General features: G+C 43.6%; 3 protein-coding genes across 3 annotated transcripts; 1 reads left to right on the forward strand and 2 right to left on the reverse strand.

Annotated features, from left to right (window-relative positions):
• Window positions 1-653: 653 nt before the first annotated feature.
• On the reverse strand, window positions 654-2,153 carry foxq2 (forkhead box Q2). The gene is made up of 2 exons (XM_034216249.1): window positions 1,683-2,153; window positions 654-1,028 (listed from the first exon to the last, which is right to left on the reverse strand). The coding sequence occupies exons 1-2, from the start codon at window positions 2,151-2,153 to the stop codon at window positions 654-656; spliced, it is 846 nt and encodes a 281-aa protein (XP_034072140.1).
• A 15,767-nt stretch (window positions 2,154-17,920) lies between these two features.
• LOC117546113 lies at window positions 17,921-21,199 on the reverse strand. Its single transcript, XM_034216210.1, has 4 exons — window positions 20,966-21,199; window positions 20,722-20,835; window positions 19,421-19,628; window positions 17,921-18,453 (listed from the first exon to the last, which is right to left on the reverse strand). The coding sequence occupies exons 1-4, from the start codon at window positions 21,139-21,141 to the stop codon at window positions 17,989-17,991; spliced, it is 963 nt and encodes a 320-aa protein (XP_034072101.1). The 5' UTR covers window positions 21,142-21,199; the 3' UTR covers window positions 17,921-17,988.
• Window positions 21,200-21,601: 402 nt separating this feature from the next.
• On the forward strand, window positions 21,602-27,493 carry LOC117546112 (uncharacterized protein DDB_G0271670-like). The gene is made up of 9 exons (XM_034216209.1): window positions 21,602-21,683; window positions 22,836-22,904; window positions 23,283-23,360; window positions 23,916-24,062; window positions 24,683-24,952; window positions 25,777-25,853; window positions 25,974-26,127; window positions 26,216-26,326; window positions 27,384-27,493. The coding sequence occupies exons 1-9, from the start codon at window positions 21,623-21,625 to the stop codon at window positions 27,491-27,493; spliced, it is 1,077 nt and encodes a 358-aa protein (XP_034072100.1). The 5' UTR covers window positions 21,602-21,622.
• The last annotated feature ends 279 nt before the right edge of the window (window positions 27,494-27,772 follow it).

The following is a 27,772-nucleotide window of genomic DNA, read 5'->3' on the forward strand; positions in this document are numbered from 1 at the left end:
TCATTGTTTCAGTTGCTTCATGTTTCTGCCCCGACTAGTTTAGAGACCCTAAAAAAGCCCTCCCACCTCTGTCCAATAAATTAGCGCCCCCTCCTCTCCCTGCCGCCGTCCCTTTCCTCTGCTTCCTTCATCCCCTGACCTCCCGTGGTGCTTCTCTCTCTGCAGCCGCAGTTATGGATTACACCGTGTGATAAGCTTCCTATTTCTTGAAACTATTTCGGGTTGCTCAGATTATCTGGCCTCATATCCTTGGGAGTCGGCTTTGGAAAGCCCGATTTGAGTCTCTTAAGGCAAAAGATTTTGCATCCCGACAGCTTTGAGTAATTAGCATCTAACACCGGGTGGTATTTTAGCATTGGGATCACTTTTAGTGGTATCTGCACTGCAAGTACACACACACACACACACACACACAGGTGTAAATTCAATATGATTTAATGAGATTATACCAAAACATTCTGTGTCTAAAAACACTTAGAATACAAATGAAAAAGGTGCATCAGCTGCATAAGAGTCATACATTTTTATCATTGAACTTCCTAAAGAGTCACTTATTGTTTAATATAATGCAACATTGTCCACATCACCATTTCAACATCACCTAATGACAACATTTTTATCAAATAGAACTATATTTCAGTTCTCTATTCACATCAGGGTACAGAGGCATGCAGGCCCGGGTTGAAGCCCACCTGTGGCTGCAGACTGGACCACGGCCAGTAGAGTCTGGGGGCAAAGCAGGACAGAGGGAGGGTCTCGGTTTGAGGGCAGCACCAACAGGTCGTCCTGTGGGGCCGGGTGAAGGTGGGGTGGTAGGGCAAGCTCAGGGAGGAAAAGGCAAGCTGTCCCACCACCCTGCGCACCCTCCGCCGTGCCCTTCTGCAGTGGTAGTCCCCCTTAGAAAAGTTCTGGTAGTTTGTGGGGTGAATTGCCCAGAAGTGGCCTTTACCGTTGTCACTGCGTCCGGCTTTGATGAAGCAATCGTTCAGCGACAAGTTGTGACGCACACTGTTCCTCCAGTTTTTATCCTGTTGGAGTGAGAAAATAAATATACTTAGGCAAATTACAAATCCAGAAGAGTTAAAACAATAGGTGTCCCCAATTTAAATTAACATAGGTATTTGTTAAGCACACTAAGCCTACTCAGGAGGCCACCGTTCCTGTTGCTGGAAGGATGTGCCATGGCGTGTCAAGGCCGTATATGATCGCATCAAGTCACATTACACGTTTAGCACGTCAAACCTAAACAACTTTAATCCAATAGCCTACATGCGATCTGTTGTCGCACCTGGTAAACGCAGAAGCGGTTTGCAACCTAGAAACAGGATTACTTTATTTGTGAATTTGCCAACAAGAAGATCATCTAGTGTCCCGAGAGCACCTAATTGCCTAACCAGGCAGACAGATTACGCTTGCCAAATAGGTTGCTTTACTTTGGAAAATGGCTGCCATGTTGTTCTTCTGCGACTGAATGAAACACGCTTAACATCGGTTCTCATTATCTGTCTTGTGGTCGACTAACAAATAGTCCTAGCTGTGACCAGGTGACAAAATTCTTTTAAAATGTGCCCACAAACAACAATCCCTGTATTGTAGCTTTAACATCAACTATCTTGTTATTTCAGTGCCATATATTCCTGCAGAGTAAATAGATTGTCACAGGAGAATTTACGTGAACATACCTTAGTCTTGAAGTAAGGGTAGTGGTCCATGATCCACTGGTAGATGTCACAGAGCAGCAGTTTCTTCTGGTCTGACGCCAGGATTGCCTTGGATATAAGTGTGATGTACGACTGGTTGGGTTTGTCCTCAGACTTTTCTGGACTGATATCAGTAGAGGGGGTGGTCGTCACATCCCCCTCCCTTTTCTCTTGTTGCTCTTCGTCCCCTTCCTCTTCTTCTTTGACTTTACTTTCTTCAGTCTCTGACCTTTGTAGTCGCTTCTCCTGTATCTCAGAGCGAATCCCCACCTCTCCGGGTTTAGGAATCTGATGATTTAGCATGTTGTTTGCTGTCTGCTCTGCTGTACGACTTCCTGTCGCTTCTTCTTTGGAACCTTTGACTCCTTTATTGAACAGAAGGTAATCGATCGTGAAGCTCAGCCCTAACCTCTCTCTGCCGCCGGCGCGGCTGCTTCTGTCCTCCATTGTCATCTCTGAATTCAGGTATCTTAGACTCATTACAGACGTTGTGTTGGCTCCAAGCTGGACAAGTATCAAGTGATAAATGAAAAGTCAAAAGTTTCACAGCATGGCTATTTTCAAAATGCTGTACCGTTTATAAACTAACCGCCTTGATTACATTCGCTTCTTTCGTGGAAGTCCTACTGTTGACAGGATCACAGATAAAGATGAGCTTCTCAACTGTTGTTAAGCTTGATGCGCTTACGGGCGAAACAATCTCAACTTGTGGAAATGACGTCAGTCAATTAGTATTAACACGGCTACATTGGTTAGCAACGCATTATAATACAAAATGTTGGCCTCTATGGTGAACCTGACAATCAAAACCAATATGCAACAGCCTTTTCGCTCTTGATTCGAAGAGTTGTGCTTCACGGTTGTGAAATGCCCCTATTTATATGACTGTGAATGTATCCCTCACAGAAAGGGGTAAGGAAGGCACACAGGAGGTCCATGTGGGGGGTCTCAAATGAGGCGGATTATTTTTACTAACCTAACCAAATCTGAGTAATTACGGGAGATTAAACACTTTAAGATTTAGTAAGACATGGTGTGCAGAGGATGGGTGCCGTACATTAAAAAGCCTTTCAGACACCTATGTTATCCTGCTAAAGCTGTTTTGTCTAATGGGGGGAAACTTCAATTACCATAGAGCAGTAATTAAAGTGCCAAGTTAGTTGAGTTTCTTTTACAATAATTGTAATGCATGCAAATAAAGGTAATACAAATCCACAAATACATATTACACTAAAACATGTTTTAATTGTGAGGGCTTTATTTCTACATTTTCTCCTGCCTGATTTAAACATGTTCCAAGGTAACACAAGATGAGACGTTTTGTCAAATAATTGATTTACTTGTTTTGGTTAAAACAGCATCGTTGTGAAACAATTTTATAATCACTTAATGAATAAACTAAAATTGTAATATAGCCCATGTTTGCATTCATCTGATTGTATGAGCTTTTTGCATCTTAAATTCTAATGTTAATGTTTTGGTAAAATTGTATTATGCCACACTGAATACCCCCATAGCCTCCCCTTTGTAATATTGTATATAACCTCCCCAAACTATCTTTTGGTTTCCCTCAGAAAAAGTCAGAAATTGAGAAATGCAGTTATGGTCAATTTGAACAAAGGGCTTAAAATAGAGAGCACTTGACGATTTGACAGGGTTACAGACCTAAATCTGTGAGTGTGGACATTTGGATTGGGACTTTCTTTCTACTAAGTGGGCAAGGCCTGATGTATTTACATATGTTTTTAGCTAACATGGGATATTAACAAATGTAACAAACCTATTTTGAGTTATAAAGGTTAGTTAGTTTGGGAGTTAGCGTCTTTTAGTTGACATTAGTTTAAACCTATGACAGTTTCACGTACATTGAAGCTCTATAGCCAGATCTCGCAAGACTGTGACAGACAATTCATTAGTATCTTTTGTTTGAAAAAAATGTAGTGTTAGACTGTTAGGGAGATATCCTTTTTGAGGCATATAACATTTTAATTTAAGTAAAAGTTCAGGGTAGCAGCAGTAGGCTACAACAGTCTGGGCAATTTCCAAAATATTCCTTGTCAACACACATATAGTAATATTAGCAAGAGCAAACATTAGCCAGCTGTCATATTACTAATATGTCAAAGTGATATAAACTGGCGATATATAAAGCCAAGACCTTGATTCCTTATTAGAAGTCAAGCTAATAAATTACGTGATTACCAAATTGACTTAGTTAAAGGTGGGGTATGTCATTTTGGAGAAACCAGCTCGAGTGCGCTAGAATTTGAAAGTACACAACCGGAAAAAATCTGCCTCTTCCTTCAGACTTCCTTACAGAGCCCCTCCTCCAACACACACGAACGCGCACATGACCAATGAGGGCACGAGATACATTTCTGCACGAGATGGAAGGCTGACAGGCAGGTAGGCCATCCAGTTATTTTAGCCGGGCTGGCTAAAATGATTGGTCGTGCTTTTTACAGTGCTACGGGTTCCACAGATGCATTTTTTTTAAATGTATTTATTGTCAAAGCATTTAATATATTCATTGCTATCGGGATGTTAAGAGCATTCCATGGAATATAACAAAAAGTGTTTCTGAAATAAATTACATACCCCACCTTTAATGTTAAAAAACTAACACCTTTTTTTGTCAACTAACACTCCTTAGTAGGGGTGTAACGGTATCCGTATTCGTCCCGTACCGTCACGGTTCGCCACACGACGAATACGCCACACAACGAATACGCCTTTTTTTTACGAGTGGAAAAAAGTCTGTCATTCAGGGCAGTATCTACTACACTATTTATAATCCAGGGGGCGGTATTGCGCCTAAAAGCTGTTTACCAGCCGCCCTTAAACAACAAATGAAGGACAAGAAGAAACAACAACAAAACGAACAAATTACAAGAAGAAGAAAAGTTAGTATGGCGATTTCAGATAACACACAGGAGCTAGAACCCACCTGCTTCTTTTAAATCAGCTGTGTGGGAACATTTCGGGTTCCCTGTGGACTACAACAACGATGGAGTGCGCGAGTGGTGGATCGGACGAGGACGGTGTGTCGGCGTTGTTCGATAGCGGTGCGGTATGCTAATGGGACACGCCAAACATGCTAAATCATATCAGAAGGCATCACCCAGATTTGCCAATCACCGGAGCCCGGCAAAAGACAACAGCAGTTCAACAGCTGATCCCCGCTGTTTTTAAGAAGACAATAGACATGAAAGCCGTGAGACCAAAATAAATAACGGAAGCTTTTGGCATATGTTTTTCAACGACTATGCGCTCTTGAAACACTTTCTTATTATTTATGATGTCATATTTTCAAGACATCCTTTTTAGTTTTACAGCTAGATGAAACCTTTTTGTTTGACATCAGCCATTATAGATAATATGGCCATCTGAGTGTGTGTGGTACTGTTTGTGGTTTGTTTTTAACTGTTTAATACAGTTAATTATTCAAAATGTCAGAGTTCCTTATTTTTAAAATGAAACTTGCACTACTGTTCAAACATAAATAACAACACACCTGGAATTATGCATTTGGGAGTTTTTTTTGCTTTTTCTTGTTGTACCGAACCGTGACCCCCAAACCGAGGTATGAACCGAACCGTGACTTCTGTGAACCGTTACACCCCTACTCCTTAGCATTTATGCTGCAGGGATTATACTGCTGCCTCTATGGAGTGATAATTATATGATATTCTGTACCCGCAAAAAGCTAAAACAAAGGGCCGGCTGTCACAAAACAGTCATATCTAGAGACCTCAAAAACTACTCTAGCGAGACCTTTAACCTAGAATTGGAGAGCCTGGACTGGTCAGATGAGCTCAGTGGTACACAAGTTGAAGAAACATGGCTTGGTTTCAAAAACAAATTCTCTGCAATACTCAATGATTTGGCCCTCCTAAGAACAACCAGGATAAAAAATCGCGCTGAGCCGTGGATGCACTCCGGCATACTGACCGCCATGAAAACCAGAGACAAAAAATGCTCTGAGTTTCATAAAAGTCAGTCAATGCTTTCCAAAAGCACGAGCAGTGAACCAGTGTTGCCAACTCCATAGTAAGGAAAGTAGCTATTGGCTGTCCGGAAAGTCGCCAGAAGTCGCTAAATGACGTCATCGCCTAATTTGCATATCATGTAATGGCGGCTGTAGGAGAGAGCATGGTAGAGGGGAGTACAAACAACGTTCCCAACCCTTCAAGGATCAAATTCTGGACTTCTCCAGGAAAGCATCATGATGTTTAGCTTGTCACAGAGATGTTTAGCTTGTCACAGAGAGGCACACACACAGTGGACGAGGTGGAGCGAGCGCTCTTGTGTCGGTGCGTTCAGGGTCCTCAGTAAATAATCGGCCCTTTCTGTGTCAACCCTCCATGGGCAAATCTTCCCTTCGCGGGGAGTTTTGCGACGGAACGGCTCACCAGAGCCTGCGTTTGGATCCCAAGAGGCACAAACGGCGGCTGGTGACCATCCCCCCCTCAGTGGAGGGCAACCTCCGGTTTTGGGGGTCCCCGGATCACCTCCGGAGGGGGTCTCCACTGGGACGGATGACCTCCTACATCACAGTGTCACGGACGCATCCAGAACAGGATGGGGAGGGACCTGCCTGAAGAGGGCTATAGGTGGGCGCTGGGCTCTAACAGAGTTTCAACACAGCAACCTCCTCGAGCTACGGGCGGTAGTGTTAGTGCTCCAGCATTTCATGCCCCTAATTCAAGGGAGACATGTATTGGTCAGGAGCGACAACAGCACCACAGTGGCTTATATCAACAGGCAGGGCGGAGTCCGCTCCGCCGCCTTGTTGACCACAGCGGAGAGGATGTGGTTATGGGCATCAGAGGTGGTTTTATCTCTGAGAGCCCTCCATATCCCGGGACTGGAGAACAGGGGGGCCGACCTCAGGTCGAGGGGCGGCCACCTGCCAGGCGAATGGACGCTTCACCCAGAGGTGGTGAAGCAGATCTGGGCCCAGTTCGGGAGAGCGGAAGTGGATCTGTTCGCCAGCCGGCGCAACAACCACTGTGCCCTGTGGTTCTCCATGGCCCTGGGCGACGACCCGTCCTTGGGGGTGGACGCGTTTGCACACGAGCCATGGCCAAGGAAGCTGCTATACGCCTTTCCACCGCTGCGTCTCATTCTCCCTCTCCTGGGGAGAGTGAGGCGAGAACGTCTGTCAGTCATCCTAGTGGCTCCGGACCGCGTCGGGGCGCCGTGGTACTCAGAGATGACACAGATGAAGGTGGGCCAGCCCTGGGCGGTTCCCCAGTTCTGGGGGGCGATGTCTCAAGAGGCAGGTGCAATCGGGGCGTTACCCACTCTCGGCCAACCTCTCCAGTGGCTCCTGAGAGGGACAGGCTGAGACAGGGTGGATTGTCTGACAGTGTTATTCAGTCTATCCAGGCAGCTAGAGCTGGATCCACCACAGCCTGTTACAGGCCAAGGTTGCTAGGATTCCAGCGAGGGTGTGAGGAGAGGAGAATAGAGCCCCTATCTTGTGAGTTAGGCTCTATTTTTTCCTTCAGTTACTGGTGGACAGAGGGCTTGCGCATTTAACAGTGAAAGTGTATGCAGCAGCCATCTCGTCCTGCCTTGAGGGATTTGGCGGCAGGTCAGCCTTTAGTCAACCACTGATGTTGCGGTTTTTACAGGGGGTCAGGTGGCTGCGCCCAGTAGTGCACGCCTCCACCCCGCAATGGGACCTGCCCCTAGTGCTCGGAGCTCTGGTCTTAGAACCATTTGAGCCTCTGGAGCTCTCCTCCCTAAAAGCACTGTTGTGGAAGACAGCTTTGCTTCTTGCCTTAACGTCAGCCAAAAGAGTGTCCGAGTTAACCGCTCTGTCGGTGCACCCGAGCTGTTTACGGATTCGGGGTGACCGGAGCGGCGTGACACTCAGACCGAACCCCTCCTTTGTGCCCAAGAGCCTAAGGAGTGCGTTCAGGTCAAGGGCTATTCAGTTAGGGGGTTTTAGTCTTCCCCCCCATGGTGGGGACAGGGAAGCTAAACTGCACCTCCTCTGCCCGGTGCGTGCGCTATAGCATGTTATGTGGAGCGCACTGCTGCCCTTAGACGCACCGAACAGCTGTCCGTGTGCTTCGGGGGCGGGGTGATCGGGAAAGCTCTGTCCAAGAAACGCCTGGCAGGCTGGCTCTGCGAGGGCATTGCACATATACGGACAGGCAGGGAGAGCCTGCCCCACGGGGGCTCGTGCACACTCCACACGGGCTGTAGCTATGTCAACAGCCTTATTCAACGGTGAGTGTGGAGGATATATGCACAGCGGCGTTTTGGTCGACGCCAGGCCCCTTCATAAGGTTTTATCTCTTGGACATGTCTGGCTCTTTCTCCTCGTCTGTGCTTGCGGGGGCAACACAGGACTGGTATGGGGGGGAGGGGTTGTGGGTCAGTTGGCATCTGACCCCCTCCCCGGATGTAATGCGCCTTCGCTGTTCTCGGGCCCTCTGAGGGTCCCGGGATGGGCGAGGGGCGCGTTGGACCCTTACAGGGCTGGAGGGCTGCTCTCCTCCTGCCGAGAGGCAGGAGGGGGGTAGCCCTCCACACTTTAGTCCACACACTCTGCACGGGGTCAGTGTTTGAGTGTGGGGCATGGGCTCTGGCGCTCTCCCTATTATCCTTAGGGATTCAGGGAGGCAGGCGTGTAGTAAGCCCATTCGGGGCCGAGAGGGCTCTCCCCATCCGTCTATGGGCGAGGGGGGGGGGTCCCCCGGCACTGATTTTTGAGCACACTTTCTGCGAGGTAAGCGCAGCAGGGTGTGCTCTGTCAGCCACAGCCCAGTTTTCTCCTCGGTTATAACCGGGTTAAGGGAGAATGTGGGGCAGCAGCTGCTGACCATAAAAGCCGGTCAGGGGCAGTAGGGTGGAATATTGTTGTTGGACGACAGTGCGCGTATACATCGCGGCTCCACCCACTGTACCCATAGAGTCCAGTAGAGGGCGGAGCCTGTGAGAGATATAACGTTGGGTTACGTATTGTAACCCTTGTTATATTAGCACAGGTGGAGCCCTCTACTCAGGGCACTGTCTGTCCTATTCCGCTCGCTGAAGAGAGGTGTAGGATGATAGTCAGGAGGCGAGGCCTCCTTTTATACGGTGTGATGCGCGCGCATTCAGGTAGGCCCACCCAAGGCCGGCTACGTCAATAGAAGTCTCAGTGGGAGAATGCTCGCGGGGTAAGATAGTACCCATAGAGTCCAGTAGAGGGCTCCGCCTGTGCTAATATAACAAGGGTTACAATACGTAACCCAACGTTTCATCAATGTCAAAACTGAGGAAAACAAAAATAAACCCCGTGAACTTTGGAAATTACTCAATAACCAGCTTGGCTGCAGTAAAAAACTTAAAACGAGATTTTCGAACTTAAACATAAAGACAGATAACAGGCTCATCACAGACAAACTGGATGTGGCCAAGTACTTGAACATTTTTTCACAAACATAGCCACAACTCTTGTAAATAAATTACCCTCCCACTCAGGGCTTTTTGGAGAAGATCACATCATGACCTACTACAAAAACCTAGGGGTACGCAAAGATGATTTCAGTCTAGCAAGGGTAACAACAGCAGAGGTACTCATTAAACTGAGTGCCCTCCAAACTAACAAGGCCACTGGCCACGACAATATCCCCTCCAAATTCCTCAGAGACACAGCAACCGCCATCTCACCAGTCATAGCTCACATAATTAACCTCTCCATAAAACAGGGAAAAGTACCCAAAGACTTCAAAATTGCAAGAGTAACAAAAAGGGCAGCAGATTGGACCCAGGCAACTACCGCCCTGTTTCTATACTTACCTCCATCTCGAAAGTCATGGAAAAAATAGTATATGAACAGGTCGAAAAGTACCTCGCGGAAAAGAAACTAATCTATGAATTTCAATCTGGCTTTAGAACATCCCACTCCACTGACACATGCCTTCTTTATTTGAGCGACCACATCAAACAAGAGGTGGACGAGGGCAAGTACTGCGGCATGGTGATGCTGGACCTACAAAAGGCTTTCGACACTGTCAATCACCCCATTCTGATTGACAAGCTAAAAGCAATTGGTTTTGATAAACTATCGGTGAGCTGGATGCAATCCTACCTGGAGGGGAGAGAACAGATGGTGGAGGTAAACGGTACTCTGTCCCCCCCCCCCCCTCCCAGTGAGCTGTGGTGTTCCACAAGGAAGCATATTAGGTCCGTTACTGTTCCTAATTTATGCAAACGACATGTCATCAGCATTTGACTGCAACTTGTTCCTGTTCGCGGACGACTCAGCCCTGCTGGTCTCTGACAGGAGCAGATTGCAGGTTGAAAAAACCCTCAGCTCCGAGCTCGGCAGAATCTGCACCTGGCTCGCCGATAAATTATCATTACACCTGGGTAAAACAGAGTCCATTCTCTTCGGTTCGAAACATCCATCCATCCATCCATCTTCTCCCGCTTATCCGTGGTCGGGTCGCGGGGGTAGCAGTTCCAGCAGAGAGCCCCAAACTTTCTTTTCCCTGGCGACATCAACCAGCTCTGACTGGGGGATCCCAAGGCGCTCCCAGGCCAGCAAAGAGATATAATCCCTCCACCTGGTCCTAGGTCTACCCCTTGGTCTCTTCCCAGCTGGACGTGCCTGGAACACCTCCCTATGGAGGCGCCCAGGTGGCATCCTAACTAGGTGCCCGAACCACCTCAACTGGCTCCTTTCGACGCGAAGGAGGAGCGGCTCAACTCCGAGTCCCTCCCTGATGACCGAACTTCTCACCTTATCCCTAAGGGAGACACCAGCCACCCTGCGGAGAAAACCCATCTCGGCCGCTTGTATCCGCGATCTCGTTCTTTCGGTCATGACCCATCCTTCATGACCATAGGTGAGGGTAGGAACGAAAATGGCCCGGTAGACAGAGAGCTTTGCCTTCTGGCTCAGCTCCCTTTTCGTCACAACGGTGCGGTAAAGCGACTGCAGTACCGCTCCCGCTGCTCCGATTCTCCGGCCCATCTCACGCTCCATTGTTCCCTCACTCGAGAACAAGACCCCGAGATACTTGAACTCCTTCACTTGGGGTAAGGACTCATTCCCTACTTGAAGTGGACAGTCCATCGGTTTCCTGCTGAGAACCATGGTTCGAAACATAATCTCAGCAAATCCGACGACTTCTCAGTTGCAGTGGATGACATTATTGTCACAAGTAAGAAGGAAATTACATACCTAGGATCTATTCTTGAGGCAAACCTCTCCTGTGACAAAATGGCATCCAATGTAATAAAAAAAGTCAATCAAAGAACTAGATTCCTATACCGGATCTCCTCTCTGGTAAACAAAAACACCCTGAAAACTCTGGCAGGAGCACTCATTCAATGGTACTATGACTATGCTTGCACGTCATGGTACCATAGCACCTCCAAGGCGCTAAAAATAAAACTTCAAACATCACAAAATAAACTGGTCAGACTACTGCTTGACCTTTCATCTAGAACCCACCTCACCTCTGCCCACTTTGACAACCTAGGATGGCTTAGAGTAGACGACAGAGTACAGCTACTTGCAATGGGCCTGGTCTACAAGATCCACTACACCTCTATGGTACCCATGTACATGTCAAAATTATTCCCAAAGGTCAAGGAATACCATGATCATAACACCAGAGGGAGCTCCACAAATCATGTGAAACCCAGATTTGGCACAAAAAAGGGGGAATACACATTTCGCAATTATGCCACATCAAGGTGGAACGCTCTTCCCACAACTCTAAAGGAAAGTAAAACTATACTTACCTTCATAACCTCTCTTAAAGAGCACCTTCGGGGGAGAGCATTGCAAAACTGGCCCCGGTAATGGTACAAATCTCAACCTGCCGTACAATGGACAGCTTCCCCCCCCATCTATGTATATACTCGCATTTTAGACTCTGTTACTAACTGTATATCTGTAGACTTGGTATGTCTTAAATGTCCGGTTAGGATGTATTAGAACGAAATCTAAAATGAAAATTGTAAATAAGCAATCTGTATGTAAAAAACCACCTGTATGTAAATTGTAAATAAGCCATCTGTATGTCAAATATGTCTTATATGTCTTAAATGATATGATGAATTGGAAATGGGGGACCCTGATGTAAACAAGACGAAAGTCTTTCTCTGGTCTGCATCCCCTTAACAATTGTATGTTTTGAGCTGTACTGTACTGTACCCAATATACAAGCTGTTAATAAACTTTTCAATCAATCAATATGTGTAGGCCAACCAATAATTTATCAATTCAAAGGCTCCCTAGACAAAAAGCACTGTGATTTACATTTCGGATTTTGGTATATTGCAGAAGATAAGCTTTGCGGCCAACAGACGATATTATACATTTTGTTCTGCGGGTTAATCTCCAAATATTAACACCAGTTTGTGATTATGAAGTGTAAATGCAATCACTTTCAGTAAGAAATAAAAAGCGAACTTAATGCTAAACCAACTACATCATGGTCGCATGGCTGCCCATCACCACCGCAAAGCTAAAGGCGGCTAATGTTCGGAGTGATGACGTTAAGTAGTTTATTGTGCATGTTGTAGTGACCACTCATTAATACACTGGGATTCATAATGCACACATGGAACTACAGTTGGGGTTTTGTTTCCACACGGACATATTAGGTGTTGTCTATACTGTATATGTTGTGTGCCCTCCTCTCTTCACTCTCTTCTTCCCGGACTGCAACCGGACAACATGACCTTAGCTGCTCTCAAATAAAGTTCCCTTTTGCACCTTCCTTGCACCGCCTCTGACTCCCTATCTCTCAGCACTACACTGGTGACCCTGACAAAGTCTCGAGAAGTTTCCGGGACGGACCCGAACACGACAAAAGGAACTCAAGTTTCTTTCTCGAAATGCCGGGGATTTTTTGGAATGGTCCGTGGCTGCCACAGGCACGCGGACTGAGGCTCGGTACGCGCCCCGCAGAAGGCTGGGGACGTTGCTCGCCGTTCCCGTATCGGCTTTCCAACCAACGGGGGGACGATGCACGACCTGCTGGGTCGACCAGCAACCCGATTGCTACCTCGTGGGCTTGTGTCTTTGGGGCGTGCGGCTGCACCTCCCGGCTGCGCTAGCTGACGACGACTAGCGGCTAACCACGAGGGGCTAACGACGGCTAGCGGCAGCCATGCGGCTAGCTGTTAACGGCTGTCGACGTATTTCTGTTAACATCTGACTGTTAACAATTTTTTTTTTCCCAGTGGAGGAGGTTCGACCAGCCGGTTGACCTCGTGTGGACACTCTCACCTTTTCACCACCTCGACGGCGGTTCCAGACGCCACTCACGTTTTCATCGGCGCCTGGGTGGCGCACTCCTGGACCCCGTCTCGCCTCGACAGTTTCGGACGTCGCCCATGCTGCCATCGGCCCGTGGGTGGCGCGCTCCGGGACCCTGTCTGGCCTCTCCTGCCTTCCGGGGATATCCAGACGCCACCCACGTTTTCATCTGTGCCTGGGTGGCGCACTCCTGGACCCCGTCTCGCCTCTCATCTGTCCACGGCTCCTTCCTCCCGGGGAGACTGCTCCTGCCTCCCGGGGATACCTCAAGGCTTGCCGAGGATTTCGTAAGCGCCGCCGCTGTGCATTTGCCTGCGGCCGGGTTGCTCTCCTGCTTCCCGGGGATACCTCAACGCCTGCTGAGGACTTCGTGCCCGCCGCCGCTGCGCGTCTGCCTGCGGCCGGGTTGCGCTCTTTCCTCCCGGGGGGACTGCTCCTCTCTTCCGGGGATACCTCGACGCCTGCCGAGGACTTCGTGCCCGCCGCCGTTGTGCATCTGCCTGCGGCTGGGTTGCGCTCCTGCCTCCCTGGGATTCCGCTCCGTTCTTCCGGAGATTTCATGCCCGCCGCCGCTGTGTCTTCACCTGCGGCCGGACAGCGCTCTTTCCTGCTGGGTTCGCCACGACACTTACTGCGGCCCCCTTACGACGGCCCATTCCGGCCTGCCCCCGGTGGGGGTGCCCTCGCCCTCGTTAGGGCCCCTACCCTCTCCTGCGGCCCCCTTTCGTGGCCCGTTCCATGGCCCGGCCCTCACCTGCGACCCCACCCTCCTCGGCCCCTGTGGTGCTTCCTCCACGGACGCGAGGATTTGTTTTGCCATGTTTGAATTCTGGGGGGGCTTGTGTAGTGACCACTCATTAATACACTGGGGTTCATAATTCACACATGGAACTACAGTTGGGGTTTTGTTTCCACACGGACATGTTAGGTGCTATATATGTTGTGTGCCCTCCTCTCTTCACTCTCTTCTTCCCGGACTGCAACCGGACAACATGACCTTAGCTGCTCTCAAATAAAGTTCCCTTTTGCACCTTCCTTGCACCGCCTCTGACTCCCTATATCTCGGCACTACAATACATTTGTTTGTATTATCTGAATCCATAGAACTCTATTACCCATTACATTTTTATGTTGAAATAAACTTCTAAAATGTTATAATTTGGGCTCTGATTGTGATGATATTTTATTATCAACAGTAAATGTATTTCATTTTTTGTTTTGTTAATCTGAAATAAAGAAGACTTGTTTATGTTGTTCATGTCATGATATATAAAGGTCATAAATCCTGGGATCAATACTTTTGAATGTTGACATAAATGTAGAATTTTACCTATAAACACAGTTAATATTATAAGCATTTTACAATTCATACGAGTCATTACATGTTTTCTTGACCAATTATGAGGTTTACTAAAGCAGCAATCCCCCCTTAAAGCTAGTATTATTCAACCACTTAATGTACCTAAAATGTGCCTTAAAGTGGTAAATTGTCAATTTCAATTATATCCATGTTTTATACTTAACATGAACATAAACAAATAAAGGTTTTGTGGAGTCTATTTTTAGCAGTGTAAATGGAGGATTCCACTATCTGTCTGCAAAGCAGCTTTAGCGAAAACAAATTACTAGGATAGAGTCCCTCCTCTTCCGGGGGAGCTCCATGGGACTTTATTTCGAAAAGATTATGTATTGAAGTCAATGGAGAGAGAAAGATTATCTTTCGATCCCGTTTGAATTGTGCCACGAATTACACATATGATGTTTGTCAATTTAAAATATAATTTTGCAAGTCAAAAAAATAAAAATGTGTTGTAAAACTGTGAAGTAACACATTTGTTTGTGTGAAACACTTAATGAACTACATCTCTGGGGGGCATAGCGCAAGCCCGCCTTAACCTGCCATCAGGCCCTGGGGCCAGGGTCGGCGTCATGGGGGGTCATTCGCGGGCCATGCCCCCCCAAATGAGTCACTGTGCCCCCCCAACGAGCCTTATTGCCAATTTGCCGTTTTAAAAAAAAAATCATATAAGTTAAAACGTTTCCACCAAAAGTTTTTTGTGTGAAATACATCAGAAATAAAGAATACACATTTGTATTCTTTATTTATTCTTTATATGAAACACAGCCTGAGGTGTGCTCACTGCTGCTCTCTGATTGGTGTGTTGCTTGACCAATGACCCCGACTTTTGTTTTGTTATCATTACGTGGCTGTGTGTTTAGATGAAAGCCCAGTGGCGATCTGTCCATCTGTTATACTGATTATACAGTAAAGCCATCGAAAATAATATGATATACAGTACAGTACAAGTACATGGGTCTCTGTGTTTCATTCAAGCTCGGCTCTCTGTGTGTGGCACGAGCGCATTTTGTCAGTGCGCGAGCGGTAACGTGGAATATTGTTGTTAGCATCTGGTTAGCTAGCTATGCTAACGGATATAAAGAGCTGTTTCTACACCAAGGTGGAGGAGAGTCCTCTCCTGTCAGACTGAGAGGATCTTATAACGTCAGCTCAGTGGGGTAAGGACTCTCAGTGTTTAGATAGTTCACTTTAGTGTAAGTTATCTCAGTGGGTCTCAAACGGTTTGGTCACCATTTATGTAAACAAGTATTTGCGAGGAATAGGCTACCTTTATATGATCATTATAGTTATTAAAGAATAAGAGAATAAATGAAAAACGGGTATGAAATACTATAGGACAATAACACAAGAATACCATTTAAAAGGGGAGTGATTAGTAAAATATCCATAAAGAAAAAGTAAATCTGTTTACAGTTGTGTTTCATATGGATGTTGAGAGATGTATCCATAGATCTCTTCATTTTGCTCTCAAAGTGCACCAGATTGATGCTTTTAACTTCAATATTTTAAAAATAATCTTCCCGGGGGAGCATGCCCCCAGACCCTCCTAGAGGAGGTTAGGTCCACCCCCCACCTAAAACATGTTCACATGGATAGGATACTAAATACATTTGCACACTTTTCATATGGTGGCCTATGTCCATATGTTTCTGTTTTGGTGATCGTGCCACAACCGTGCATGTATGCACAGGTCATAGGTGCGCTATACAATAGCACTACACCCCTGCAATGTGTGTGAAAGACAATAGACTTTACAGCATGTTTTTTTAAATTGAAGTTGCGTTGGTGTTTGTGTGTTGGTTGTTGACGGCAGTGTGTGCCCCCTCTTGGTAAATGATTGCCCCCCCATTTGATTTGTTCTAGAGCCGACCCTGCCTGGGGCTGATGGCAGGTTAAGTAGGCCCCCTATTTAAACAACAAATCAAAGTCATTTATAGCCTCGGCAGGCTCTGTGATCACACTTCTCCACTCTGCTCTACGCGCGTCTGGTCCTCTCCTCCAGGAGTGGAGTGCACCAGCTGGGCGTAAAAAAGTAGGGCAAGTCTAACGTCGGTCTTAGCTACGTCTGACGTAGTGATTCGAATTTACACCGAGTGCACCAAGCCTGACTAGTCTCGGGCGTAGCTGCGCCTGGTCTTCTGGAGTGGAGTGCACCAGCTGGGCGTAAGCTGGGCGTAACTCTATGTCCGACGTAGAACCGAAGGTTAAGACCAAACTAAAGTTATGACTAGTGCACCACTTAGACTTAAGCCCTGTATGCGTTGCGCCCGGGTGTAACTTTTACGCCTAGTATGGAGCAGGCGTAAATCGGAAAGACAGACTAGTATCCATAGTAACGTAAAACAGGCAAGAAGGATATTAAGGCGTCTTGTTTACATGTTTAACAATGAAAGGGCATTAAGAAGAGTCTCAATTTCTCCTTCTCCAGCTAAATTTGTTCGTGTTCCGCTCTCAATTTGACGGTCTCCACCTCCACACGAACGATTTCTTTCTCCGTCAGTTCCCGCTGTAGCTCTGACAAATCCCTCTTTCTCTTTCGGGGTGTGGCCATTTGGGATTCCCCTTGAGTCATTGATGACGCTGTGGGTGTGGGAATTCCCTCTTCTCTGCGGTCCTCTGAGTCGGTAACACTTTACAATAAGGTACACAAAATGTGCTTAGTTACTGAGGAACTACTAGATAGTTAATGGTTAGTTCCTCAGTGACTGCGATTGAGGAACTGATGGTTAGTTACTGGTAAACAGACTGGGGGTACTGTATTAACGAATCATTCGTTAATGGTTAGTTAATGAGTAGTTCCTCAGTGAACTTATGGTTAGTTACTGGTAAACAGACTGGGGTACTGTATTAATGAATCATTCGTTAATGGTTACTTTATGAGGAGTTCCTGGGAGACTTTGATTGAAGCAATGGTCCGCTGCAGCAGGGCACATTTAAACCTGCCATCTTCGGCTGGCTTGGGTCCCACCCTGGATCAACTGGTGGAGGTGGATCCGATTTACCTTACCATTACTTAGGCCGTTTGGGTATGGTAAACTCAAGGAACGCAAACAAAAACAGTAGTTACCCATTACCTAATGATTACCTTACCGTTACTAAAACAGTAGTTACCCATTAAGTAATGCTTACTTAACCATTCGTTAAGCAGTGTGTGTCCCCTCAAGTAAAGTAATGCATGAAAAACAGTAGTTACCCATTACCTAATGTCTACTTAACCATTCGTTAAGCATTGTGTGTCCCCTCAAGTAAAGTAATGCATCAAAAACAGTAGTTACCCATTACCTAATGTCTACTTAACCATTCGTTAAGCAGTGTGTGTCCCCTCAAGTAAAGTAATGCATCAAAAACAGTAGTTACCCATTACCTAATGCCTACTTAACCATTCGTTAAGCATTGTGTGTCCCCTCAAGTAAAGTAATGCATCAAAAACAGTAGTTACCCATTACCTAATGTCTACTTAACCATTCGTTAAGCAGTGTGTGTCCCCTCAAGTAAAGTAATGCATCAAAAACAGTAGTTACCCATTACCTAATGCCTACTTAACCATTCGTTAAGCAGTAAACAAATAAACAAACCCTGTGCACTCAAGTTTACATTTTTATTTAAACAACAATCCAAAGGACACTAATAATGAAAACAAGGTTGCATCAGAACTTGCAAAAGTGGCGTATGTCATGCAGCAATCTGCCTAAGGGACCATCTTTGTGTTCATTTGTCAGCCAATGTGTCCACTCGATGAAAGCAAGATGACTCTTCAGAGTCTTCACTGTGCGGTTTCCTCGCAGTCTCCAGACCTGTGACTTGTACGTTGACCAAGCCCGCTCAATGTTTTGGGTGTGGGCTCCTGTGTCTGGGTTCACAAATGACCGGCTGTGGTTCACAGAGAAATGGACAAAGCCACTTTCTGCGATTGCAGTGGTGTATGCCCTCCACATGTCCGTTATCACCGTGGTCCCTTGGCGAACGTATTTTGTGACCAGAGGAATTAAGTGGCGCCGTGATCTTTGTTTCACCAGCCTCAGGATAGGTCTTCTCCTTTTTCCTCTGATGCCCAGCATTCCAAAGACCCATTTTCTCCTCCTCCACGTAGGACCGAATCTTCCCCTACCATACTGTAATAAAGCAGTGAAAAAGGACAACACAGTTATATAAAAATAAACATCAGGAATTTCAATTGATAAACAAAGTGAAATGTGTTTATTTGCTTTCTTTTACAATTTAAAAATATTCACTTCCTTTCTCAAAAAAGAAGAGAAACAAATTAAAATGTAGTGGTACAAACAGAAAAGGCTGTTTAATTTTATTAAGTTAAAGTTTGCTTATTTTGCTGCAAGAAACATGAAAATGTAAGATAGATATTGTAATTAGATGATATATAAATAAGATTATGCACTTTTAAAATGTTAGTAATAAAAAGTAAGAATAAGGATTTATTTCCTTAAAGGTAGGGTAGGTCATTTTGGAGAAACCAGCTCGAGATCGCTAGAATTTGAAAATACACAACCGGAGAAAATCTGCCCCTTCCTCAGAGCCCCTCCTCCAATACACACGAACGCGCACATGACCAATGAGGGCACGAGATAAGTTTGTGCCCCGATGGAAGGCTGACAGGCAGGTAGGCCATCCAATCCGTTTAGCCGGATTGGATGTACTTTTTACAGTATTACGGCTTCTACAGAGGACATTTTTTTTAAATGTATTGTCAAAGCACTTAAGATATTCATTGCTATCGGGATGTTAAGAGCATTCCATGGAATATAACAAAAAGTGTATCTCGAGCCGGTTTCTGAAACTTACCTACCCCATCTTTAATGATCTGATTGGATGAGATAATTCTTAGCTTCTAAATTCTTTTTTTCTGTTATTTGACTGTGTATACACTGTGGAGCTGGCTCTCTCTAATGTATACTTTGTCTCGCCAGTCACAAGGGTGTGAATGACACAATTATAAAATTACATTACTTTGCTCATTCATTTGTTAATCTCTGACCTTAAAATATATGTTGTTATTTCACCTTGAAAAACAAAGGTTTTAGTTTTAGTGAGGCCAAAGGCTAAGGCTCTGTAGTTTATGCACACCTTCCTTTTGTGGTAGAAGTTGCTTTCGTCCAGCATGACAAATTCGTTTGGTCCTCCAAGTCTCTGCTTTCCCCTCCTTTCTCTCCTCTTGATTGCACTCTTGCAGACCTTCCTCAACTTCAGGCTAATTTTTGACAGCGTGCGACTGCTTCCTGCCACGCCATCCTGCAGCAAGTCAATTTGCCTTAGCTGCAATCCCTGGGAAAATCTGTTAAAGATCAATATAGAATTACTAAATATGAACAAAAGCATATGAAGAAGAACGCATTCAGCACCAGTGGCTAATGTATAATTATAATTCACATTAGACATTTGTTATTACTCAAGATGAAACAGAATATTTTAATGTTGCTAATTAATTTTATCTATCAAGTTTCCCTGTATCAGAGCATCTACACATGTATTTTTAAGCTATTAGAATAATCACACATTGTAACGTTCTGAACCCATTTTTTGGTTGAGGAACATTTTGAATGCAGGAATTTTACTGTAACAGAGTATTCGTGCACTCTGGTACTTCTACTTTTACTCTAATACAAGATCTGAGTACTTATAGTCAAGTGCAATATCTGAGTACTTCTGTTTTACTCAAGTACAATATCTGAGTACTTCTACTTTTACTCAAGTACAAGATCTATTCTGTTTATAGCCTATGAGAAAAACTATTAGAAAACGAAAGCTAAAGCTAATGTTAGCAGATAGTGACAATGTATGCTAGTTAGCTAGCTCAACGATTCTTTAAATAATATTGCGACAGAAACATTTTTCTGTTCACATCACGCTCTGCCGCTCCAACAGGGAGCTCTGCTCTGAACACCCGAACGGCAAGGCGATACGGGTCCGTTCTTATTGTGCATCCATGGGTAAAGGTAAAACCTTTATATATACAGTCTATGGTTAAGGGTAAAACGCATGTAGTACAGAACACGTAACATGAAGGTGCCGGGCGGCGCGGTCCCGTGGGTTGGATGCGCGTTCATAATGCCGAGGGAAATAACTCTCGAATGTTCTCCTCAGAGTCCGGCGCACTTCCTGGGGGCTTGGTGTGAAAGCGGCGCCATTGTGCCCCGCCACACCTCCAAGCAGCCTGCGTTGTGAATAGCCAAATAACTAGCGCTTGGTCCGCTAGCTCAATGCTAACATATAATGGATAACGTCATTGACGCGCTAACTGAAATTAGCATTTAGATATCGGTCATGTTAAACAACAGTCAACATGCTTAAAATAAACGTAATACTTACAGGCATTCATTTGCTGTGCTTTGAGGAAATAACTGATATTATTGATGAATTAATATTACCTGTAAATGTATTTCATCCAGCTGAACAAGGACAATTTGCTCCTCTGAAACAGGGACAAAGACCTCACTGACTTCTTCGTCGTTTTCCCTCGGTGTTTTTTACGTCGGCACTTCCTACAAAAGACAAATCGTAAATTCCTAGTCCTTTTTTCCTGATAAAGAACTTGTCTTTGTAACATTACATATCAGTAAACAGAGGAAGTCATCGTTAAAACCCGTGCTAAAAATGTACGACTTAGCCTACCACTGCAGTCCGTCGACGTTTGAGTGTTTCTCCAGTTTCATCCTCTTTTTGCAGAGTTTGCATTTCATTTTTCCTTGAAGCAATTCCTTTTTCATTAGCCATTCAATTAATTTTTTCTTTTTTTTAAAAGTCTGTCTTCCGTCAATAAGACTGAGTACTTTGGTGTGCAGTGTCATGATGATAACCTATAACCTGACTGCGGCGTTACTACTGCGTTACTGCGGCCCCGGCCGGTCCACAAAACCTAACACCCAGCGTAGTTCAAGATGTGCTGCCGCTGGGCCAGACCGGAAGTGGAACTCCGCTGAGCGCACTAGCGCCCTAGCACCCTGATCCTCATTTCTTGTTCACACGATTCAAACCAATAGTTTTGATGTTTTGAATCAGGTATTTCATCTTCCTTGTTCAATTGACAAAGCACAGCTTCTTTATATTCACTGATATACAATTAAAATATTAAAACCGTAATAAAGTGTTAATACGCTGCAGATCGGGATCCGGCTGGAGCACTATGCAAGACACGCCCCTTCATAGCATTCAAGTGCTACGATTGGCCATGAGCCTGTCACGTGCATCTCGGCTAGTGATAAAACTCAACCTCTCCATCTTATATGTACACTACAGTCTATGCTCTAGTCTACACGCTTAGAACTGAAAATGGACTCGAGGAGAAGCAAGCGAAAGAGGATGGGGCCCCCTAAGTGTTTAGTGTCAGAATGTAAGTATGAATTTAAATTTATTTTTGTCATTTCAGAAATCAGTAACACTGCATCGCGAAATCATCTCAATTGACACATGTTATTACACTTTTTGTTCTGTGCTATCTGATTTGAGGTTGCTAGCTAAACCACGAGGACCCACGTGTTACATCATAATAATAATAATAATAATAATAATACATTACATGTATAAAGCCCCTTGCTGGAGCTCAAAGCGCTTACATGACATTTAAATGTTTTGTAAAGTTCCTTATACAGCTTTAGACTTGTTTTTATCTCATAAAGTCCTTAAGTGACACACCCTGAAAAGTCTGGTGGGTCATGTGCCGGGCTAAGACATGTGACAGAACTAGGTACATTTCAGAGGCTTGTTTTTGGTTGCTAAAGGTACAAATCAAGCCATTTAAGAATTAAAATGCTTACATAACATGTACTTTGTTACATTGAACCTGTTAACATTTCTTGATCAAATTGATATGAAACAAATTAGATAAATATCGCTGTGACACTGATGTCACATCGGGACATTAACCTTAAACTTTCACAGTAAATCTGGAGTAACACATATGTCACAATTAGAAATATGAGTATGATCTGCTCAGTTAATTTAGGTGATCCAATTATATTTAGTTAATATATTCTTTATTCTTCAATTCAAAGAATGTTAAAACAAATTTAAATCAAAAAATCCTCCTCATTAATTAAGTTATAAATAAGAGTTACTTTACCATTAAAGTTCAATGTCACATTGTCAGAAATGTGGTCTATTTAGTCTAAATTATGTTCCCCTTAATTTCCCCAAAAGTAGAAATGGGTCTGGGTTGTTATGGGTTAAATTAGTTAAATCGTCAAATAAACTGAAATATCTCAATTACGAAGGTTTAACGTTTTATCTTAACTCTTAAATAAGTAAATGACATTAGGGCGCTAGAAACGAGAGTATTTTGATTTTAACACAGCATTGGGCGATATGTAATGAAAATATAATTAAAAACAGTACATTCATACATTCATTCAAGAGTTGCTTTTCAGATATCCAATTTTGAAATACTTCCAATGAAGTTATAATATAGCTGAAAAAAAACAAACATACTTCCATATAGTAATGCTCTCTACATCAACAACTCTTTCTGTGCTCCACAATCTTACAGCGGATCAATATTTGGCTGGTCAGTCTGAGGAAGAGCCATGCAGCTCCCACACTGTGGCAAAGGAAATGGGTAAGTGTTTGCTTTCAAATGTTAAGCATACTTTAAGGATCCACTCAGTCTCAGATGGTGTACTAATAAGTAGTTGCTTAGCAGATAGCAGTAAAAAAAACAAAATGTAAACGTATAGTGGATTAAAGATGTCACATGCACAAAGTGAAGCCCCTTGTTATCTCCTGTGTTGAGGAGATTCTTCCACTGTGCTTTGCCATACCTTTGTTGGTGGTAGAGGTCAGGGTGGGCAGATAGTGGTTTGGACGACATCCATGTTTTTTTGGTCTAATTTGGCATTTTGGACCTTTACACAATTTCAAATATTCCCTATCGCTATATGTACCATTTTGTCAACACTATTTCTAATTTATGAACTTTCTGTCTCCCCTCTTAAAGCTGTAGTGCACTGCAGTGATGGGTCTGACTCGGATGCATTCACAGGACAGCAGTCTACTATTAAAGCATCAACTAAAGGTTAGGTTGTGTTGTGACATTGCATTACATTTACATTTTATCTACGGTTACTGTTTTTTGATTGTGTTATCTTTATATATATATATATAATATCGCACAATACACTAGAACAAGAAAATATTACATAACGAAAATGTAAACGCTTGTGCAAATGTACTAGAGCCCATTTTACTTCTGTGTGGTTGAGTGCATATTAAAAGTTGAAGTTATTTTTTGCAATTACTTGTGAAGCCCCTGTCAGAATCAATGATCTTACAGTTGCCTTGAAGTGAATATAGTAATGTTTTGTAATGTATTATCATAGGTTTTGCAGTGTTTAAATGCAGTTGCAAGTCCCAATATAGAATTCAACAGTCTCTATTAAATGTGATCAATGACATGTCTGCAACTTCACGACAATACAGGCGGTCCTAGATCTATAATTTTGACATTTTATTGTACATTTTTTGAAAACGCTAAACAAAGGCATGGAACCACAATCTGCCTATACATACTATTTGTGTAATAACTACAGAAAAGATAATGTTGTTTTTTTTGCCGTTTTTGTCATTACAGATGTTTCTGCAGCTCCCACAGCCATAGCAGCTCTGAAGCGCAGAAACAGAGATAATAATGCCTTGAAAATAAGGCTAGATGCTTCAAAGGACAAATTATTAACTGTTGAAAGCGAAAGGGACTATCTGAGGATACAGCTGGCTGAGGGTAAGCAAATCAATAATGATTAAATAATTACTTATTGGCATCTGATAGCTTTTGAGAAAAAAAACAAAAAAAACAGGCACATACACCAAGCCCTACAACATTTCTCATCACAGTCCATGAGGCCATACATGCTTGCAGATGACTAGTTGCATCAGCAATTCAGTCATTTCACTGCAAACATATCATGACAAGCATATAGGACGGACAGCACCAAATGGCGGGGTGGAGCTTGACAGATCAGGCTCCAGCTCACTTCTCTCACTTATCAACCGACAGTAGAGGGTTGGATTAAGAGGGAAAGAACAGTCACTTGTTAAAACATGTTGAGTCCGTTTGTTCGGGGGAAACTTGGAACAGGCATATCACATGCCCCGTTTGAACTAGAGTCATGAAAATTATCTCACATATTCCATAAATCCTAAAGAACAAATTGTTTCACTTACCTAACATTTCAGGTCACGATATTTTTCACTATTTCAAATGTAGTGAAAAACACTATATGAATTTTCACCGATCTGCGTGAAACTCTGAACACACAATATAAGGTTTAAAGATTATTGTAAATGTTCTGACCCTTAGTGGTAACAATAGTTATCTTCTAATCCTCTTGTTTGTTTCAGCTTTGGCCCTTCTAAAAATGGCATCAGTTAAGGCGCCAGTTACTTCTGAAGGTGACCAAATAGGGGCAGGCAACTCCTCTTCATCCTCCACCTCCTCGTCTTCCTCCACCTCCTCCAATTCCTCCAGTTCCTCCTCCTCCTCCTCATCCTCTTCATCAGACAGAGGGAAGAAGAGGAAGAGTAAGAAGAAGAAGAACAAGAAAAACAAATATGGCAAGAAAAAAAGAGGAAAAAAAGCGAAGAAGACAAAAGGAAAGACTGCAAAGAGAGGTACGTTGGCCACCTACACAGTGTCTGACTAGGGAAGTAAGGAGGTAGGACTACAGTGAATTATGTGACAGACTGACCATTGCTCAGTGTAGAAGGAACAGCTAGTGAACAGGGCTAACCTGCATTAGCAGGTGCTGTCAGACTGTTTGTGTTCATACTGAAAACACTAAACTGAAACGGATTTGCTCATGCACTTAAAGTACATTAAACTTAATTAGTGAGGGAGTGTCGCTACATGCCTTAGCGTGTTATCATCAAGGGGATCATTAAGGGAACGAATGCAGTCTGGTGTTGAAGTACAGTCGTACAATGTATTTTACAGCTCAATAAATACTTTTAGTATGCATTAAGTCTTTAATTTCAACAAATGTTCAAGTTACAATTGGGCGATGTGTACCCAACTGGACATAGACGATGTCCTCTGCGGCGGTGCTTGATCAGCTCCGGGACCACGGCTCAAACTAAACTCTGCGCTTCATTTACCAATGCTTTTTTGTTTATTTCTGCTGTAATACGTGTTACAATAATGGAGTCAGCTGTTTAACTATTATACATCAACCTGAGCTTATCCTCCCACTTTATGGCTGTTTAAAGTAATGTGAGTACCGCAGTTAACTGTTCCGAAACGGAAACTCTACCCGTTCTTGTGGGGCAGGGAGGGGAGGGCGCCTTATTAACTCATGATGTGATGATGGTCAGGTATCCAACGGCGATGGCTATCATACATGGCTGATGCACAATGTCATTGTCCATCAGCCCAACCATAACTAGAGTAAAGTTTAGCCAGCCCTGCATCATCTTCTGGTTGTTTTTGTGTTTTTAAGTGGTTGGATTCAATAAAAGAGCTGAGCGCCCAAAAAATATGGTGGACACAAGAAAGACATGTTGCTGGATTCTTAAGGTAACCACTTCTCTTGGTTGGTTATGAAGAAGGAGCATATCAATATATAAATATACACAAATATTTGTTTTGAAATTCAGTTCTGTTGTTAACCTGGTTCTTGAAAAAATATGTCCATAGCTACCGCAAGAATTGCTGCAGAGCATTCTTTTGGAGGTAGTTCTTGACGCTGGAGACATGGCATATTTGACGCTTTCTCTGGTTTGTTGGAAAGTAAGAAATACCGTCAGCCAGGACGCTTTCCGGAAAAAGGCACACTTTTTGTGGATATTGAGTAAGAAATATTGTATTTTACAAATTCAATTTCAATAAGCTTGCTAAATTAAACCTTAGGCTTATTGTTTTATACTTTCTTATTACAGGTGTGGACACAAATTGGTTTCACCATTCCGAGTCCTATCGCGAGGAAATGTCCACCATGTTTTGCATTTCGTCTTGTCAGTTTTGCAGAACGCAATTCAAAGATTGTTCAGGTTGGCATACAATGACATAGATAAATAAGTTCTGTATTTCTGCTTCAGATGCTTTCAGTGCTTACATAGATTGTTAGATAGATTATATTTCCTCAAAAATGTATCAGTGCACGTCACTCACAGTTAGCTTTAGACAATTAAGTGCTGTCACCATTTGTTTTTTTCAAAGTAACCTAAATTACAGATGGCTGCCACATTGATTAGAGTGAGTGAAAGTCCAGATTTTACTGAAGAAAAAGGAAATAATTTTGTATTCTCAAATTTAGCTGAAAAATAATAATTGCAGCTTCTTGCAATTTGGATATTGCACTTTCAACTTAAAAATATCAGGATGTCCCACTACATCATGTAAGCAGGAATATATGTGTAAAATGTACTTTTGACTCACATTAATATATTAAAGCAGCTTCCAAACAGACAATTATCTAGTGCTCAATGAGAGTATCAGTAGTAGTCTCACACAGTTAAAGACAAACTCTAAATTAATATATTTATAATTGTAATATAATTGTGTGGTGGTTGCCGTCATTTCATGCAACAGTTGCACTCCATAGCCAGCTGCTGTTGTCACAGTATGCCACTGATCAAGTTAGCAACCACCTTTTTTAAATGAGATGTAAAAGTTATATAATTAAACATTTTGTTATTCACTGACATTATAGAACAATATTTAAAAAGTATCTCTATTTTAAACTAAAACTTTAAGGACTTTAAGAAGAAGGACTAAGATGTGTGAAAAAAATCAACAGATTTAGGGATTTTAGGAGTCATGCCTATTGAGGTTTGTAGGCTAGTGTAATATCTGCAGGGCTGGTGGAATAAAATCCAGGTAACTGTAAAGCTTATAAGGGAGGTGGCTTGCCAGTCTTTTCACAATTCCAAAATATGGTGACAGCCTGTATATAGATTTTTTTAAGTTTAATTTAAATATCACTTAACCATAGTATTGAAGATAGCAGATCATTCATAACATTATACATACAAATGATCTAAATCAAATGTATTATTACATTTACAGCCTTCTGTAGATCAGATTTTTCACTTTTGTGTTGTGCAGGATACGTAGGACATGGGAAAAGAGGTGTCATTCGGGCTATGTACTCTGAGCATCCTCACCCTGGGTTCTGCAGCCATTTTTGCTCAACGGATGCTGGGAATTTTGAGTAGGAGGTACCTGGTGTTAAGGCCCCGATATTCAAAACACAGCATTGTTTTTTTTTGTTTTTTTGTTTGATTAAGTACGCCAAATCTCCACCCTCCATAATGCTTCATTTGCTTGATAATTTCTAATGGCGGTGATGACAGTTACAGTATTAAAACTGATGTTGATGTGATTTGATTGGATGGCAGTGTCCAATCAAATCGCCAGCCGCCAGCCACCTCTGAAGGGAAGCAAGAGGCGGCTAGCTTCCCTTGGCATGGCCCTGACCAATCACAGGTTGGCAG

This window comes from Gymnodraco acuticeps, unplaced genomic scaffold, assembly GCF_902827175.1.
Source record: "Gymnodraco acuticeps unplaced genomic scaffold, fGymAcu1.1, whole genome shotgun sequence".
Classification (NCBI taxonomy): domain Eukaryota; kingdom Metazoa; phylum Chordata; class Actinopteri; order Perciformes; family Bathydraconidae; genus Gymnodraco; species Gymnodraco acuticeps.